Source organism: Tenrec ecaudatus, chromosome X, assembly GCF_050624435.1.
Source record: "Tenrec ecaudatus isolate mTenEca1 chromosome X, mTenEca1.hap1, whole genome shotgun sequence".
Taxonomy (NCBI): domain Eukaryota; kingdom Metazoa; phylum Chordata; class Mammalia; order Afrosoricida; family Tenrecidae; genus Tenrec; species Tenrec ecaudatus.
The window spans coordinates 21033845-21053000 of record NC_134548.1 but is presented as its reverse complement, the minus strand read 5'-3'; the positions used below and the strand labels follow the sequence as shown (position 1 = coordinate 21053000).

General features: G+C 45.4%; 2 protein-coding genes and 1 non-coding gene across 3 annotated transcripts in view; 1 reads left to right on the top strand and 2 right to left on the bottom strand.

Annotated features, from left to right (window-relative positions):
• APOO (apolipoprotein O) overlaps window positions 1-19156 on the top strand; it is a 168321-nt gene that overhangs the window by 119064 nt on the left and 30101 nt on the right. The gene's annotated exons all lie outside the window — the stretch shown is intronic.
• LOC142435215 (U6 spliceosomal RNA) lies at window positions 2397-2503 on the bottom strand. Its single transcript, XR_012781319.1, has one exon. It is a non-coding gene; the product is annotated as a U6 spliceosomal RNA (small nuclear RNA).
• On the bottom strand, window positions 8853-12016 carry SAT1 (spermidine/spermine N1-acetyltransferase 1). The gene is made up of 6 exons (XM_075538975.1): window positions 11761-12016; window positions 11527-11578; window positions 11355-11438; window positions 9664-9765; window positions 9533-9573; window positions 8853-9391 (listed from the first exon to the last, which is right to left on the bottom strand). Exons 1-6 carry the CDS (start codon window positions 11824-11826, stop codon window positions 9221-9223), a joined length of 516 nt encoding a protein of 171 aa, XP_075395090.1. The 5' UTR covers window positions 11827-12016; the 3' UTR covers window positions 8853-9220.

The following is a 19156-nucleotide window of genomic DNA, read 5'->3' as shown; positions in this document are numbered from 1 at the left end:
ATTCCATCAATTCGGGAGCCTTGGTTTTCATTAATGTCACCAGGGCAGCTTGGACTTCTTCCTTCACTGCAGTAGGTTCTTGACCATATGCTACCTCTTGAAATGATTGAATAGCAACCCATCCTTCTTAGTACAGTGACTCTGTATATTCCTTCCTTTTAGGGATGCTTCCTGCATCGTTTAATATTTTGCTGTTAGCCTTTCAATATTGTAACTCAAGGCTTGATTTTCTCCTCTCCCTTTAGTTCTTTCAAAAGTTTGATAGATACCAAGCATGTTCTTCCTTTTTTTTGTTTTCAGATCTTTGCAAATTTCATAATTTTTTTGCATATTGCATAATAATTTGCTTTGTCTTCTCAAGCTGCCCTTTGAAACTGAACGTTCTGCTCTTTTACGTCATTTCTTTCGGCTACCTTCGCTAGTCTACTTGTCTGTCAGTGTGTTGTACTGTGGGGCCTTGTGTGTTACCGATACTGGTAGCTATGTTACCAGTCTTTCAAATACCAACAGGGTGAACAGGTTTCAGCCGAGCTTCTAGACTAAGAATACACTACAAAGAAGGAGTCGGCCATCTTCTTGTGAGGAACTAGCCACTGAAAACCTTATGAATAGCAGTGGTATAGCTCATGGAATATGGAAAGTGATATGCTTACAATGACAGCTTTTATTATAGAGGGGAAAGAAGAAATACATAGGACAAGGTCTGAGAGCATTCCCAGAAAGGACATTCTATTTCTCACAAATGGTGTAATACGTTACCAAGTGCATCCATGTCTTCCCCAACCAAAAAGACCATGGAGTCCTTGTGTCCCAGCCCCTTATTGAGACCTTATTCCATTAGACAGATGCCCTGCCAAAGATTTTACAGTGTTACATTGCAAAGAAGTCATTTTAAGGACTAAGGTGCATCCGACTCAAGCCTTGGTCTTTCTTGTATTTCTTTACTTTTTTAATGGCTCTTAATACATACCATATATACTCGAGTATAAGCTGACCCAAATATCAGCCGAGGCACTTAATTTTACCAGAAGAACTACATAAAAAATGTTTTCAAAAACTCGGCTTATACACGAGTATATGCAGTATATCATTTCTTACTGTAATCACATCAAGCAGTATTGTGCAGTTGCTGCCACAATCCGTTTTCAAACATTCTTTGCCTTCCTGGACTCCTTGACATCACCCTCTTTTACAGCCCCGCCACTGTATCCCCTTTCCCCCAGAAACCCTTATTCCACTTGCTGTCCCTATAGGTACATCAGCCCTGGGTTTCATAGACCGAAAAAAAGGAAGACATACCACATAACTTTAAGATGGTGACTCCCAATAACATAACACATCTGAGAAAAACCCTGATATAAACAACCAAAAAACATACAGAAAAGGTTGAAAACCAGATCAGGTCCAGCGTTCATCAGAGTGGGGAGCGACTGACAAGGTTTTAACCACTTGAGTCAGGTGCATCCCTTTGATCTTCTACACTCATCTCTCCAGTGCACTCTGTCTTGTAACCAGTTTCCTCCCATCCCTCAATGATGGAGACAGGGAGATCACCGGACAGCAGGAGGCAGTGGCTGCTTTTCCAGGGCAGGCTTAGCACTGCTGACCAGCCATTTGCATCAGGGAGCAGTGATAAGTGTCAGCCCTTCCAAGTCCCTGAGAGAACTCAGTGGAAAGGAGACTCAGAGGAAGGGGTGTGGAGGGCCTACAGCAAGGCTTCCAACTGGTTCTTTCTGGTGGGACTTGCTGCTGAGAATTCGCATCTCCACCCCAGATAGACTGAATCAGAATCCACTTGACTTGGAATTGGTTCTAAACACACCCCTGAGGCATTCAGAAGTCATTCGGGTTTTTAATGGTTTCTTGTTCATTGTTGTTGGGGGGTGGGGCCGGGGAAAGGCCCTGACTTTCTTTAGAAAGGCTGCCCAGTAGAATCTAAGCTGGTGATGATCGTCTCCGTTTCTTGGTGCTGTTGTGACAGCAGTGCCACTTGTCCAGGACATTAACAAATCGAGGTGCATCTTTCTCACAATGTAGGAGACAGGAAGTCCACGTTCTGGGCGGTAGCTCCAGGGACAAGACTCTCTGGTGGCTGCGAGGGGAAGGTCCTTGTCTCTTTAAAAAGAGCTAACAACTTTGTGTTGTGATTTGGTTGGAAGTTGACAAGAGCACATGCATTTTCTCCCCATTTTGATTTTCCATGTTGATTGGAATCCCCACAGCAGAACCTCACGCTTCTACCTTCCTCCCTGTGTTTACCAGTTTAATTGGCTCTGCCATTCCTGCCTTCTGAGCTTTATCCCTGAGTCCATGTTGCCCTCAGCTCTCCTCTTGTTGGTGTTCTAGGGAGTGCACGCCTTCCTGGTGTTATTAGTCAAAGTATAGGCCTCATTTTTAAAAATATGGAACACTTCACGAACTTGCATGTCATTTTGGCGCAGGGGCCATGCTAATCTTCTCTGTAGTGTTCCAATTTTAGTATATGTGCTGCCGAGGCGAGCACAGTATAGGCCTATGTTTTGATTGAAAGTTGAGTTGATGTGGGTGATTTAAAGGGTTAAAGAGATGCCAAAGACCATAGGCTCAGAGGTTCCACCAGTCTCTTTTATTATTATTTGGGGTTATGTTTTATATTTTTCTCCTGCTTGATAGAGGACCTCTTTCAGAGCAGTAGCTGGTATCTAGGCACCATCTAATTCTTCTGGTCTCAGAGTTGTGGAGGCTGGAATTCATGTGGCCCACTAGGATGAATTCTTTGCATGTGTCTTTGATGATTGATTGATTTAGCTCTGGATCGGGAGAGACCAATAGTTGCACTTTAGATAACGACTGGTTCTGGTCTCTCTTCAACTCCTAGGCATTCTTCATGTGGCCGGTATCTTCTCTTCTCTGCCGATTTTTCTCCTTTTCTGTCTCAAAAGGTGATTGGTTTAAGGTACATCCATCCTACAAGGATATGGTTCATTAACATAACAAAGAAAATCCTGTTCCCACGTGGGATTCTAAGCACAGGTGCACGGGTTTAGGATTTACAACACACGTTTGGGAGGGGTGGATTTTCAACCTGTAACAGTGATCTTGGGCTTTGGTTTGAACCAAGACAGACAAATGGCTCTGGTGTCAGTCTTGTGATTTGCTCTCTTGTAGGGTGTTTTATGAGACATAATAAGCATAGCAAATAACATATCCTTATATGTTTAAAAAAATCACAGAAAACTAAAAATCCTCATGTAACAATTGACAAACGTGCAATAGATTTGGCGATTTCTAAAACAGATGGAAATTGAGCTACTATACGACCCAGCAAACCCCCTACTGGGCATACACCCAGAAGAGGCAAGAAACAAACCAAGGCAGAGGCCAGATCAAATCCAGGGGTATATAGGGTAGCCAACTAAAAAATGGGGGGGGGGGAGAAGAAAAAGAGAGAAATGGGTAGCGGAGGAACAGGGCACTAACCCACCCAAGGGGAGGGTATTGTTTCTCTCTCCACAGGGAAAGAGAGACCAGACTTCAACCTGGTGCTCCAAGATGTGAATACAACATACCGACATAAAACAGGGAACCAGGAGAGATGTTTGAGGGCCCGGCCTCAATCCCAACTACATGGACAGCTGCCCCTCCCCCCAGAATAATTTACTTCAGAGGACAGCACTGAAGCTACAGCTCAGGGAGAGGGACATGTCTGATCAGAGCACACAGGAGCAAATGAAGAGGGGGGAAGAGAGAGTGGAACACATCCTGGCCCACCAAACCTTGAGGACCATATTTCCGCGCAGAGCAGCCAATGCACAGAGAGGATCTATATGACCGGCCCCACTATGAAACACAACATCCCTCACAGACCCATAGCCCTACAGGGGACAAAACTAGAGACACAGTGTCGCAATTGTGCCCGATCTGACCCCACCACACCGCGGCAAAACACTAAGGGTGTGCAACAGAACAGCAAAGGGAGCAGAGCAAGGAAGTCCTGAGGGAATACCAAAATTAGACTTTGGGGCCAGGGTGGGGCACCCCATCAGAACTCGAACAGAATATACTCCTAAGGTCAACAAACAGACCATGAGCTATTTACAGGCTTTTCTCTTTTTTTATCATTGGCTTTTTTTGTTGTCGTCGTTGTTTTGCTTTCTTTTCTCACTTTGTTTTGCTCTGTCTTGCTTTTTGTGCATATTATTATCTCCGCAGGTCTATCTAGATAAAATAGGCTGGATAAACAATTTGGAGGAGAAAAAAAACAAGACTGATGGTTCCAGGGGGACAAGGGAGAAGGCGAGGTGGGGGAAAGGGAGTGGTGTTAACCAACTCAGGGACAAGGGAACAAGTGATCCAAAATCAGTGGCAAGGAGGGTGTAAGAGGCCTGGTAGGGCTTGATGAAGGACAATGTAATGGAGAGAAATTACTGAAACCCAAACGAAGGCTGAACATATAGTGGGACAAGAGGAAAGTAAAAGGAAATAGAGGAAAGAACTAGGAGGCAACAGGCATTTATAGAGGTCTAAATACAGGCATGAACATATGTAACTGTATTTATATAGGATGATGGGAAAATAGATATATGTGAATTTATTTATAGGTTTAGTATTAAGGTAGCAGATGGACATTGGACTTCCACTCAAGTACTTCCTTAATGTAAGAACACTCTGTTTATTAAATTAGCATTCCAAGATGCTCACTTTCCCAACACTATCATGAAGCCAAAGCTGGTGCATAAGCAAAGATGGTGAAGAAAGCTGATGGTGCCCAACTATCAAAAGATACTGCATCTGGGGTCTTAAAGGCTTGAAGGTAAACAAGTGGCCATCTAGCTCAGAAGCAACAAAGCCCACATGGAGGAAGCACACCAGCCTGTGCGATCATGAGGTGTTGAAGGGATCAGGTATCAGGCATCATCAGAAAAAAATATATCATTGTGAATAAGGGGAGTGCAGATTAGAGACACAAAGCCCATCTGTAGGCAACTGGAAATCCCCTCACAAAAGGGTCATGGGGAGGAGACGAGCCAGTCAGGGTGCATTGTAGCAACGATGAAGCATACAACTTTCCTCTAGTTCTTAAATGCTTCCTCCCCTCCCCCCCCCACTATCATGATCCCAAATCTACCTTACAAATCTGGCTAGATCAGAGGATGTACACTGGTACAGATAGGAACTGGAAACACAGGGATTCCATGACAGATGATCCCTTCGGGATCATAGCTAAGAGTGGCGATACCGGGAGGGTGGAGGGAAGGTGGGGTTGAAAGGGGGGGACTGATTACAAGGATCTATATATAACCTCCTCCCTGGGGGATGGACAACAGAAAAGTGGGTGAAGGGAGATGTCGGACGGTGTAAGATATGACAAAATAATAAATAATTTATAAATTATCAAGGGTTCATGACGGAGAGGGAGCAGGGAGGGAGGGGAAAATGAGGAGCTGATACCAAGGGCTCAAGCAGAAAGTAAATGTTTTGAGAATGATGAGAGCAACAAATGTGCTTGGCACACAATGTATGTATGTATGGATTGTGATAAGAGATGTATGAGACCCCAATAAAATGATTTTTTAAAAAAAGAAAGAAAATCCCACTGACACTTGCAAAAATAAATAAATAATTAGCATTGTGAGAGCACAATGCTTAAAAGCTTGGCTGCTAATCAAGTATTTGGAGAGACCTTGTGCTCCACTGCTGTAATGAGTACAGCACAGGAAACCCTATGGCAGCGGTTCTCAACCTGTGGGTGGCGACCCCTTTGGGGTCAAATGACCCAATCACAGGGTCACCCAATTCATCATAGTAGCAAACTTACAGCGATGAAGTAGCAACGAAAATAATTTTATGATTGGTGAGTCACCACAACATGAGAAACTGTATTAAAGGGTTAGGAAGGTTGAGAACCACTGCACTATACGATAGTTCTCTTTGGTGTAGCTATGAGTTAGAATCCACTCAGTGGCACCCAACGTTAATTGGCAAGTCCTTAGAACTGAAATACTATTCTTCTCAAATGATTTTGTTAGGCATATTTTCAGTAAAACATCCATTTTTTTAGAAGTTATTTTTATGGAGTGTTGCTTACGTAGGTTGCTTTTTTCTTTTCTACGCTGATCATTGCTATCATTGATCATTGCTATTGCTTTGGGACACGTTTTCTTACATGCTTAAGATTTTGAGCTTTACAGATTGGCTCAATGGTCAAGTCTTTGAAGAGACGTCTTCGCCATTGAGCTCTGCAGCATTCCGTGGACAGAAGCTGTCACGATGCAACTTTTAAATGTTACATTTTAAGGAACTTGCCGAAAGTGCCTACAGAAACTTCACAGATGCTTTTGTCTGGGACAACACTGGACCTTTAAGGGTAGGCTCGAAAAAACGAGAGGGGAAAACAAAGAGCTCTATTGTTACTTGCTTGGCTAATTTCATTTATTCACCATATTCAGCCACAGTCAGCATGTAGCTGTTTTCCTCTAGGATTCCCACTTTCCGAAACACTATTTTCAGAAGGTCTCATTTCCTTACAAGGCTCTTTGTATATAAAAAACAAAACAAAACTAAAACCCAAGAAACCATCACGTGGGTTTGACTGACGATGATTCCACTTGTCAGGGCAGAGCTGTGCACCACGGGTTTCCCATGACTGAGTTTTGGAGAGGTCACCAGACCTTTCTACCAAAGTGCCTCTGAGTGGATTTGAGTCCTCAGCCCTTTCCATTAGTAGCCGAGCATGTTAATGGCGCCAGTACAGTGCAGTGAATTCCTTGCTATGCCTCTTTGAGCCACAGTTATGTAACTCCCACCAAACAACTTTTTTTCCTGATGGGGTCTGGGTAGAGAAGTTGGAGGAAGATACCGATAGGATTATATGATTCCGTTTTGAGTGATTGTCAACAGAGTTCATTGTGATTGCAAAAGCTTAGAACTCTAATGTGAAGGTTGGTCTTTTTTTTTTTCCCTCATTTTCTTTTTGGCCATTCCTGTTGGGTTTAAAATGAGCCATCTCAAAAACAGGAGATGGGATCTCACCACTATCAAGAAAGGAGAACCAACAGTGGTGTGTGTCCTTAAGACCGTGAGATTCCTGTGCACAGAACCTCCTAGACCCAGGGGACAGAAGGCTGACACTAGATGAGTAGCAGCAGCAGAAATACGCCCAGTGTTGGAGCAGTGGGTGCCCTGACTCATGGAGCGAGCAAAGCTGAGTTTTCAGGCACCTACCTGGGAGCTGGGCTCACTGACTCATGGAGCTAGAACTGAGTGCCTTCATGCTGAGGGGTAGAGTGTTTAGTGTGACCTTTGGGCATTTGTCAGCAGTGCTCAAAGAGCTCTGTAACGTTGTTCAAGCAGGCCAGAGGCCGGGTGGAAGGGCTGAGGACCAGAAATAAGTCTGTCTGCAGCCATGGCAGAGAAGAGGCTGTCCTGATCAAAGAACTGTCTCTTGGACATTTCGAATCTTGACTTGTAACCTATTTACTTCCCTAAGAAACCTCATAGTTGCCGTCATGGTGAGTTTGGTCTGTGAGTCTAGTGTGGCCATTGCAATATGTTTGGGAATTTAGCAGAACAGCAGAAAGCCTTGGGAAGGCCCAGCTGGTGCCAGAATTGGCCAGAACAGAGAGTGGAGGCCTCTCTGAGCCCTGCCTCAGTGAGCTCATGTGGAGTCTGACACACCTTCCTCCTTGTGGGTCAGTCAACTCCATGGCATCCAGTCTGGGTTTGATTTCCTCCTTGTGACATCAGAGAGCAGACACCGACCACTCCACTGTATTTTTACAGCTGCTCAGGGATGCTGGAGTGTTTAGATACCCTGGTGTTTTTCTCCATTCACCTGGCAGGCTCTCTGAGCTACCAGTAAGCCCCCAAGCTCTCCAGTATTAAACACAATAGAGGCCGACACTTTTTAAAATTATGGACTGTGGTATTCTAATCTCTAGCCATCCTATGAGAAGCAGTGGTTCTTATCTTTTCATTAATCGGTCAAGGGTTTAGGATTTTAGATCATTATAATGAGCACGCAGAAAAGTGAACTCACATACGATTATGGAAGGTCTCTACTTCAGCCTTGGAAAGCATTTACTTCTTCCCTTCTGGCATTGAACACTTCCTATTGCTGGTGGCACAGTGGTTGTGTTGGGAGGGCTGCTAACCATAAGGACAGCAGTTCAAAACCAGCAGGGCTCTCTACTCCCCTTAAGAGTTAACAGCATCAGAAACCCACAGGGCAGTTCTGAGGCAGCATCAACTCGATGGTAGTTCTTGAGGGATTGCTTCTGTACATAGAAGCCCATTGTGTCCAGTACAGAAAACTGACCCTCCAAACTTGCTGGGAACTTACTTGACTGGTGCCCCACCCTGATCAAGCCTAGCAACTCCAGGTCCTATTAAAATATACTCTTTTCACCCTTTGACCTGAATTACCACAATCATCTCTCCCTGTAAGTAGTCATTGGTGAGGGATAGGGTTTTGTGGTTAAGATTTGTTCCTGGTTTTCAGAGGTTTGTAATTCGACCCTCCCACTTTTTACTTGGAAAACAATGAGCGTATTCATTACTGGCATGTGAAGTCACCGCCGCTTTTGGCTCTTGGGGTGGGGTGGGGGGATCACCGTCAGGTTGAAGTACATGATGCCAGTGAGGAAAAGTCCTAATTTGACATGTTGTTACATCCAAAACCTTAGAACCCAATGGGATGCTTTTCTGACCTTGCTAAGACTAGCACAGGGCAAACCAGCCTTAAAGACAAGGTCAAGAGCCATGTTGGAGCTGTTGTCAAGTGCCCCGTTAACTGTGTTAGCTTGTTTTCCTTTGATGCAACGGCAGCGAATCCAGCGGCGAGCGAAAGGACGAGTACAAATGCTGACACGGAGTTAAATCAAAGGGTGGTTTATTAAAAAAGAATCCCAACAGACACTCTAAGTACCAGTGTGTACATTGTACACATTTAAATGACTCACAAGAATGAAGTGTTCATTTTTTTTCATATATAAAGATCACGCTGCCGCCTTATTGTTTATCAAAGATGTTCAAGGAAAACAAAAACCGGACTCCAAACTGCATGCAAACGGCCATTCAGAATCGCCGCTTGCCTTTCAAACATGCAACAACACCACTGGTAATAAAGCTGTGGAATGGGAGCTTGTTCTATGGTTCCACTAGAATCAGGGAAGGAAAGCAAGAGAAGCGGAGAATTTATTCTACATAGAATGGAACTTGTCGGCGCCGACGCCGGCACTCCTCACTCCTCTGCCGCCATCTTTAGCAAGTACTCCTTGTCGATCTTGAAGAGTCTCCATCCCTCCTCGCTGGACAGGTCAGAGGCACCTCTGCGTTTGTAGAAGTTGATAGATGGTTCATTCCACTCTGCCACCAAGAAGTGCATGCTGCTGCAGCGACATTTCATAGCCACCTAGTGGAGGGTGGGGGGAACAGGGGCGATGTCAAAGAAAACTTGTGACATGTCCCCTGTTTTCTAAGACCCGATTTGGACACAGGCATTTAGACAGCCCTGCCATCCTTACAGATTCAGACACCCAACCTGGAGACGTACCTGGCTTAGATTCTTCAGAATTTCTGACCCAATGCCAAAGCCTGAAAGAGAAGTACAATGGTGGGAAATGGTCACTTTCTGGTTTTCAAAGCCCCTTTCTTTGAGGGCCAGCCCTCTGAACTCGGCCCTACCTCTGTAATCACTCATCACAAAGAAGTCCTCAAGGTACAAGAGCTTGCCAATCCAGGGATCGTAGGTAAAATAATACATGGCGAAACCAACAACGCTGTGGCCTGCAACAAGAGTTATCACCTGGGTTAGCGACCAAAAGCCCAGCAACGATGTAGCTGCAACACAGACGCCTAAGCATGGCTTGTCATAAACAGATATGCAGAGATTATTGAGATTAAGTGACCACTGACTTCAACTGTCCCCTTTTAGGCCAGGAAAGCCCCAGCCACTCACTGTAGGGACAGTCTCTCTGTGTTCAGATTGTGTCACAAGCCAGCTTCAAAAAAAAAAAAAAGTTCATGGAACAATGCCATAAAGAGATCTTGGAACTCCCCCTCCTACCCACCCACAGAACTTTTTGAAGCCCCCTCAAATTTGAAAGAAAAAAACCAAAACAACAAAATAGTCACTCAGCGCTAACCGGAAGCCAGCTTAGCACCTCAGGCAGGGGTTACTCTGCAGTCTGCGGGAGCCCACACTCTGGGAGCAAGAAGCCAAAGAACTTGGTCTTTTAAAGTAAACAACTGTATTCATTGCCTACATTTATACTGGGATGCTGATGTGGGGATAAGTCAAATTTACAGGGCAGTTGGGAATCGTAAATATCTGTAAGTCGGGAAACACTGCTTCCTTAACGTCCAGAACGGGCCAAAGGTGCCACATTCTAGCGCAGAATTTGCCTTCCAATTCACAGTCACTCTCTCCCCAGTTCTGAATGCTAGAAGCAGCCACCATTGTCGTGAACAGCTATTATAAATCACTCATCTCCTTCCTTACAAGGTAATTCGCTCATGTCTTCTAGCTTGGGGGCAGGACTTCAAGAAAACCAAACAAGTCAAAACAACATCTCTAGAAATCTCCCACCCCCAAACAACTTCCCATTTCAGCTCTGTCGACAAGGACCAGCAAAAATCAAACGAACAGAAAACAACCAAGCCTCCGCCTGTGAACAGGTGATCTCACCGCGCTCCCAAGGGAGGCAGAGAGGTTCCACACGGCCCTGTCTAGCCACTTTCGATTCCTTTGCACACAGACAGGAAGCAAGTATAGTGACGTTTCTGATCTACCGTGTTTCAAATGTGTGATAATAGGGCCTTACCTCATTTATCATGATCATCTACTTTATTGTGTAAAGGATCTTTTAGTTACCTCCCCGCCCATCCATGTACACAGAAGGGCCATGTACATGGCGAAGCTAGAGACTGTAACCTGAAGATTGGGACAAATTAAAGAAAAAAATGTGATTTAACAGAATTACAAAAAAGGCTTACGTTAGGGTCAAACAAGAACCATTTTATGAAACGGAATTACAACAAAAGACATTATATACCTAACTTGTTCGGGGGCTTCACAGAGCTCTGATACTTACACAGTTCTCCGAGTTTTGGTTCCGTAGTACCGCAGTTCTACTGGCACGGGGGGAGGGGAGAGCTGTACAAGTCGGAATCCACTAGATGGCACCCAACAACATTAATTAAGTACAACCCAGTTATGATGTTCCTTCTTTGTGGTTTCTGCCCTGGCTGCCATTATTTCTGGCCAACTTCTCCCTAAAGAACTTGGGCCTGAGCAGGAAGTGGTTCCGAATAGCAGGCTACGCTTTACTCTGATCAACTTCGGGATGGGCAAAGGTGGAGGGGGGTGGGGTTACCTTCCGGGGTCCAGTGTTCCTTGGGCACTTCCGCCACCAGACAGTGGTAGAAGGGGTGTTCTCCAAAGCCATCGTCCAGCAGATCTGTGGGAAGGGGCAGTGGAGTGTTGGCTTTGGGGAGGTCAAGGGGAACTGGAGGCTTTGCCGTGCCCCTGCCTCTCTGTAATGTTACCTTTCTCCGTTAATATTACTTGGTCTTCCATATATTCGTATTTAGCCAGTTCCTGGGAGGAGGCACGCAGAAGGGAGAGAAGAGAAAACAAACGTGAGGTTCCGGCCCACTCACAGGGAGAGAGGGGAGTGGAGGGTGGCTACAATGGGGGGGGGGGGCGAGGGAGGAGCAGGGGGACTTGCGCTCGCCCGGGCCGCCCTACCGGTCCCCGAAGGCGCCCGGGCTCCCAGCTACCTTGATCAGCCGCAGGATATCGCTGCAGTCGGCGGCGGTGGCTGGGCGGATCACGAATTTAGCCATTTTCGTCTTTTGCTTTTCTTCCCTTTGCGGACCAAGCCCCTGTACTTGAACAGCAGGAGGAGGTGGTTCCTCATTCGTCTCCCGGGAGCGTCCTCTTCTGAGTCAGGCCGGCACCATGACCCGGCGAACTTTGGAGAGCAACGAAAACCTTTCTGCAGAGAACTTACTACAGAACAGCTGAGCGCGACGGTCCCGGCGCCGCTTTTCAAGGCAAAGAAGCCCCGCCCATGGCGCCTCGCCCAATAAGATCGCGGCTACCCCCTCTGTCCCGCCCTCTCCCAAACCCCCGGAGCTGCTGTGTTCCGGGTGCTGGAGTAAACGGAGCATGCGCACTCGGGGCTGGTGCCACGCCCCAAAGCGGCGCCCTCTAGCAGTACCTCTTGAACCTTCTCAGAAGTCCTTGCCTACGCACGCAAGTAATCACTGGACATTTTTGGAAAAGAATATTGCTTCGTAGTCCTGACCTGTAGCCTACCTGTTTTCTCCTTGGCCCGTCGTGGAAGCAAATTCTGAAGAAACTGGCCTAGGACGGTGAAAGGAAGAAATGTTTTCATTCTAGGAGTGATGTCATTTGCCTTTTTTAGATCTCCGTGGAATTTCCCAGAGGTGACCCGTTGTGTGATGATATCATCGATCTGATGACTCAAGGACTGTGTGCTTATATAATTTGTTTTTAAGAGGTTTGAGGCGATGTCGATTGGATTGTTCAGTATTTCTTTTGCATGGTTGCAATTTTAAAAAAAATTTATTGGGGGCTCATACAATTCTTATCACAATCCATCCATCCATCTATTGTGTCAAGCACATTTGTACATTTGTTGCCCTCATCATTCTCAAAACATTTGCTTTCTACTTGAGCCCTTGGTATCAGCTCCTCATTTCCCCCTCCCTCCCTGCTCTCCCTCCCTCATGAACCCTTGATAATTTATAAATTATTATTATCTTACACTGCCCGACGTTTCCCTTCACCCACTCCCCTGTTGCCCATCTCCCAGGGAGGAGATTATATGCAGATCCTTGTAATTGGTTCCCCCTTTCTACCCCACCCTCCCTCCCTCCACCCTCTCTCACCACTGGACCGGAAGGGATCAGCTGTCCTGGATTTCCTGTGTTTCCAGTTCCTATCTGTACCAGTGTACATCCTTGAGTCTAACCAGATTTGTAAGGTAGAATTGGGATCATGATAGTGGGTGGGTGGACGGAGGAAGATTTAAGAACTAGAGGAAAGTTGTATGTTGCTACACTCCACCCTGACTGGTTGTCTCCTCCCCTTGACCCTTCTGTATAGTTGCAATTTTGTAAAGAGTTAGCAAGTCCCCCCTCCCTCTTCTTTAGTCCCACCCTCAACCCTACACTCTTTATTTCTTCCTAAAACGGACTTTCCTTGTGTAAACACTTTCCTTCTGTTAGTGGTATATTCCTGAATACATTTTTCATTTACCTTAAATGCCTTGAAGAATTTGTTGACCGCTGCTTGTAAAATCTGAGATGGGAGTTATTTTCTTTTACGTATTGATGTATCATCTTACTGTTTGGGGTTCTTCAATGCTGTGGAAAAGTAAGCTTCGGCCCAGAGGCACCCAATTCTAGCTCCTAGCTTACCTGCCTCTCCCACCCTCTTAACTCTCAAGCCTCCTGCCTGAAAAAGAGAAAGAGTAAAAAACAGACTGGTTTCTTCTACCCCTGTTTATTCCACACCCTGGCTCTGCAGCTGTCATCCATTTTACCAGCTTCAATTAGCCATAGGAGCAGGAGCAGACCAGACACCTGTGACCTTGAACTGAACCTCAAAGAGCCAAGAACACCCAGGCACAGGACTCGAACTTGAGGAACTAGCTGTCCAGCTTATGTACACTGTCCCATAATAAATTATGACAGCTAACCCCATTCATGTAGACCCCTTTCCCAGAATTCAGCTCTGTCTATGACTAAACACAATATCCATCACCCCTAAACCTCTCCTTCCCTTTTGTTCGGAGAGACCATGGTCTGCACTGGCTTACAACCTCTGCCACATGTCCCCTTGCAAGGCACTTCTCTCTAATAAATCTGTGCTTGTATGGTTCATGTGGCTCCCTACCTCACTCTTCTTTCCTTTTTTTTTTTTTTTACTTTACCTCATTATTCTTAACTGGGAAAGAGAAAGAACCCCATCTGGGGAGCACCCTCGCAACAGAGGCACTCAAGTTTCTTACTCAGTGGGCCAAGAAGCCCATTGCCCTCTCTGGTGCTTTGACTGTGGGTTCTGCTCTGCCTCTTCTGTGGTGTAACTGCTTTCTGTTCCTGGCCCAAGGGGTTCGATGCACAGGGATATTGGGGTCCAAAAGACACTCCTCTCCTGACTCTTCTCTCCTGTTTCTGCTCTCCTGTTGCTGAGATGGCCCATTGTCAATGCAACACGAAGACTCAATCGACCAATCTTTTAGCGTTCCAATTTTATAAGCATGTGCAAACCTACGCATTCAGAGTTTCTAATAATTGAATGATATCCCAGCTACCTCTTCCTCCATTGGACTCCTACTCAGACTCATTGGGAAAAGGGGAACCAGGCAATCGGCATCATCTCCTCTCGTCCTTTGACTGGATTGACACAGGCTGTGGCTAAACTAGCCATGGGACGGAATTCCCGGCACCACAGTAGGGTGCTGTCTTACAGGGAATGCTAAGATCAACTGTTTTGGTATCATGAATTTTTATGTCCTGAGATCAGCTGGGTTAGAGGATAGTTTTTCCCTGGTTGTCCCTCCTGCAAGAAGTATTCCAGCTTCTGCAGAATTTTTCTTTTCTAACCACCTTCCCAAGGATTTCTGGTGGAATGGTGGTGACACTTTGGCCTACTAACCACTAGGTTATCATTTGGAAACCACCTGCCCCTTCAGGGAGAAAGACAAGGCTTTCTACTTCTGTAAAGAGTCAGTCTAAAAAAAAAAAAAAGAGTTACAGTTTGGGAAACCCCAGGGGCAGTTCTACCCTGTCCTCTAGGGTCCCTATGAGTCAGAATGGACTTGGTGGCAGTAAGTGTGGTATTGTAGGAACCATCTCCCCAGACAGACTCTGCTGAAGGCCTTGCCCAAGGAAGAGGCAACAGGTGATTTTTGCAAAAGAGGGGAGTTGAACTATCACCAGGTGACACCTATGACCTCCAACACAAGTCTCTGCGGGGTGCAAATGGGTAACAAGCTCAGCTGCTAATCAGCAGGTTAGACACCCCTGTCTATCTTGAATTGCCGTGGAAGAAAGGCCTGGCCATCTACGCCCCCAAAACCCAGCGATTGAAACCGTTTTGGAGCACAGCTTGACTTGGAAACACATGAGGTGCTCGTGAGCCAGAAGCAACTCAAAGGCTACAGGTTTTAACATTGAACAAGTGACTGTTGGCCTTTACTAGCAATACATCATCCATTGGGTGGCAGGGAGTTTGGTTGGGGTTTGGATGTAGATAAAAGCAAAAGTAGGTTCTCGCTTCTTCCTGCCCTCCGGGACTTCAAACATAGTGAATCATTGTGGGAATAGAAGAAGAGGCTTTTCTCAGATTTGTAAAGTTTTGTCAAGGATTTCCTAAGTGACTAGGTAATACCTCTGCTAACACCGTGACTTACAGCTCATGGGTGACTCCTCACAGGCTGTCTTCCTCTGCTCCGGGAAAACAAGGGAGGCTGTCACAGAGCTCTTTCAGCCTTACCGAGAATTAGAAATTAAGCCTCTGTAGGCACTAGCAACAGCTATCTTGTCAGCGCCCCGACAAGGCCATTTCCTATTTGGATTGCTCAGTCTTCTAGAAGAGTGTTTGTTTTATTAAAATGATCATTTTTGTCTCCTGGGAAATTATAAGGTGTCTAGACGTTTTTTTCTAGTTGAAGTCTCATGTTCTTATTCTTCTCGTCCCTACTGACAAGAGCAGCTTATTCAGAAATGGCCATTGCATCGATTCTGACGCCTGATGACCTTAGCTATTAGAGGAGCTCTGAGCCCCTCAACAAGCCCCTGAATGAGACTGGGTGTTGGTGTGTATCCCCACTGCCATGCGGACCCATCTCGGCCCTATAGGCCAAGGGAAAACTGGCCCTGCGAGGTTCTGAGGCCTTGAATCTTTACAAGGGTAGAAAGCCTCATCTTTCTCTCACAGAGAGGCTGTGGGTTTTGAACTGCTGACCAACACGTAACCCACTACACCTCAGGACTCCTTAAGAAAAAGTTCTACACGCTGAGTAAGAAATCCAGATATCCAAAAAGATCCTCCAATTGATCTAGTCTTTTTTTCCCCTATGCATACGGCTCACACAGTGTGGTGGATGAAAAAATGGCCACAAAGTCATTGCCACTCCTCTCCGGAAGAGGTGCAATCAGTTTCCCTACCTCTTGAATCTGGATTGACTTTGGAACTGGCCTTAGCCAATAGAACACAGTCGAAATGGGCTGTACAATTCCCAAGCAATTCCCCCAAAGAGTTTACAGCTAGCTTCAGCTCACTTCCTCTTAGAACACTACGGAGAAGCTTGAGTTAGCCTCTTTGAGAATGAAAGGCACGGTGGAGAGAGGTGCCCAGCTGATAGCCAGCACCAAATGCCTGGTATCTTAAAGCCAAGATAACAGAGCACACTGCCATCGAGTTGATTTTCCAACACACAGCCACTAAATAAGACAGAGTAAAACTGCTTCTTTGGGTTTCCAAAGATGTACATTTTTAAAATAGTTTTATTAGGGGCTCATACATCTCTTATCACAATCCAAGGATGTACATCTTTTGGGGAGCAGACAACCTCATCGTTCTCTCACGGAGCAGACGGTGGGTTTAAACTGCTGGCCACGTGGTTTGCAGTGCAGTGTTTAACCCACTATGTTGCAAGGGCTCTCAGACATAGACAGGGCCATCCAATACCTACTGAGCTGCCAGGTGATTGCAGTTACACCAGTGCCCATGAGTCGAACTAGGTGATCTCATCTCTTATATCAACCTGTGAATCACGGACCACTAACAGGTTTGGTATGTTTGAAATGAACTTGGTTGTCACTAAAGACTCCAAGTTCATTTCAGTGTTACTCTTCTACCCCCTACCCGACTCCCTTTTCCTCCCCAGCCATTCGGACCATTTAGGAAAGGATTCTGGAGGGACTTGTTTGTTTTTTAAAGAAAGATCAGGAAGAGTTGTTTTAAATCGCGAGACTCGGGGTGGTTTGTTGCACAGTGAAGACGAACTGAAGGGCGCAGGTCGGCGATCTTGATCGTTTACATCTAGCCTCCGTTTGATTGCTCAGAATGTCCTTTATCGATTCTGCTCTGCCTGTTTTAAAATATTTTAAGAGTCACCCGCATATATGTTTACTTTCACACACACAAAAATTAGTGGCATATCATATCATGATTCTGAAGAATAACGTCATGATTTCTTAGCCACGACAGGCATGGAATCATATACTCCCCATCTGTGTGATGGTATCAAGGCACGTAAGCTTAATAAGTCACAACTTCTTCATATGTAATGTGGAGCCCACCAGAACAATGCCAATCACATATCGTTAGTTGTGACGATGAATGGAGGCCATACGTATACAGTGTGCAGCACAGCGCCTGTCATAATTGTTAGCATCACTATTGTTAATGTTATAGTATACCTTCTTGTGTCATTGTGGCTGCTGTTGGGTGCCATTGAGATCCATAGGCACCTTATGCACAACAGAAGGAGACACTGCCGGGTCCTGTGCCAGTCACACCGTTGTTCCTCTGTTTGAGCCACGGTGGCACTCTATCTCTTTGAGTGCCTTCTTTTTTGCTGCCCCTCTACCAAAATGATGCCCTCTCATTTCTCCTGACAACATGTCCAAAATACCTAAGACGAAGTCTTGTTAGCCTTGCCTCTAAGGAGCACTCTGGTCGTACTTCTTCCAAGAAAGATTGGTTTGTCCTCTTAGCAGTCCATGGTACTTTCAGAATTCTCCTGCACCACGATTCAAATGCACTGATTCTTTTTTTATCTTCCTTCCTCAATGGTCAATATCCACATGGCATATGAAACCATTGAAAATACCATGGCTTGGGGCAGGTGCATCTTAGTCCTCAAAGTAGCATCATTAATTATAGCTAATTAAATTTTTTTCCAGTGGCAGCTTCGAATTCCACAGTGTGTAATATAGTTGAACATTCTGTTGTTGAAGGTTGTGTTTTCTCTTTCAGTAATAGATAATGCTTTCCGAAACATCTTTTCACCTTAGTGTTGGCCCCGCTTTCTGACTTTTTTCCTTAGGAGAGATTCCCAGAAACTAAATGACTGGATTGGAGGTCATATTCCTGAGAAAGATCCTGAACTCAAAGTATGGACTTGAAATGCCTCTCCAAATGTGTGCACTCTCATGTGTTATCATTTGTTTCCTTATACAGTGATTCATGCAGCTTCTTTCATTTCCACTTCTAGCTCAATCTACTTTTCTTTTCTTTTTTTTTTGTTCAATCGACTTTTCTCCCTTTCAACACACCCTAGATAAAAGTACTCTGCTGTACTTTGTTCCTGACTGTTTCGAGTGATAAGCTCTGAACGGTTCGTTGTAACTAGTAACCTTTGGAAACAAGTAGCCGTCTCTTTATACATGGATTGTACTTGATAACATCTGTGTTTCATAGGTTGCAATACTTTTGAGGGATTAGAAGTCATGGCTTTGTCCAAGGGTGGTTTTCTTTAGACATGTGGTAACAACCCATGAGAATGAGCAAGAAAAACACCTCTAAGAAAGCATACCTTCAAACGTACAATTATGGGTCTGTTTCTATCTGGGGCAGAGAAGAGTGCAGAATGTAATAGTCGCCTAATCTGGTGTCAATGTAAGGATTAAGTGTGTAGGGGTGGGGTGTAGCCTGTCAATCTGGAGATATGCAATGAGACTTCTGTGGGCATGGACTTCTCCTGAGAATTCTGGGAAATCTGGGACTCCTCCTTGGAGGCAGAAGACACTTCTCTCTCTGCCACTCCTAGGGAGACATTCTCCAGATGACAAGGCACATGGATGCAACCAGACCTCTGAAGCCACATAGAGACCCCTGCCAGTGTGGAAATGCTTACAATGCCACACTGGCTTGTGATCACCCTGCATTTGGCCCCATTGTATGTGTCTCATGAGTCTGAAGAGGACTTTATAGACTGGTATTGGACATATGGGCTAATATCAGACTTATGGCCTTGGCCTGGACTGGGTTGGGATGTTTTCTCAATGTTCAATTCCTCTTGCATATAGATCTCTTTCTTATACACATATGTGTGCCAATAGATTTGTTTTAGTAGTATACCCAGACTAACACACAGGAAGTCAAACATTCAGGGACACAATGCACCCACAGATC

Excerpts from the sequence above, each read along its gene's own strand:
- SAT1 (XM_075538975.1), bottom strand. The coding sequence starts at position 11,826 with ATGGCTAAATTCGTGATCCGCCCAGCCACCGCCGCCGACTGCAGCGAT. Across the intron at positions 11,439-11,526 it reads AGTAATATTAACGGAGAAAG|ATCTGCTGGACGATGGCTTT; the intron begins GTAACATTACAG and ends CCCTTCCCACAG. Across the intron at positions 9,574-9,663 it reads TGTGATGAGTGATTACAGAG|GCTTTGGCATTGGGTCAGAA; the intron begins GTAGGGCCGAGT and ends CTTCTCTTTCAG.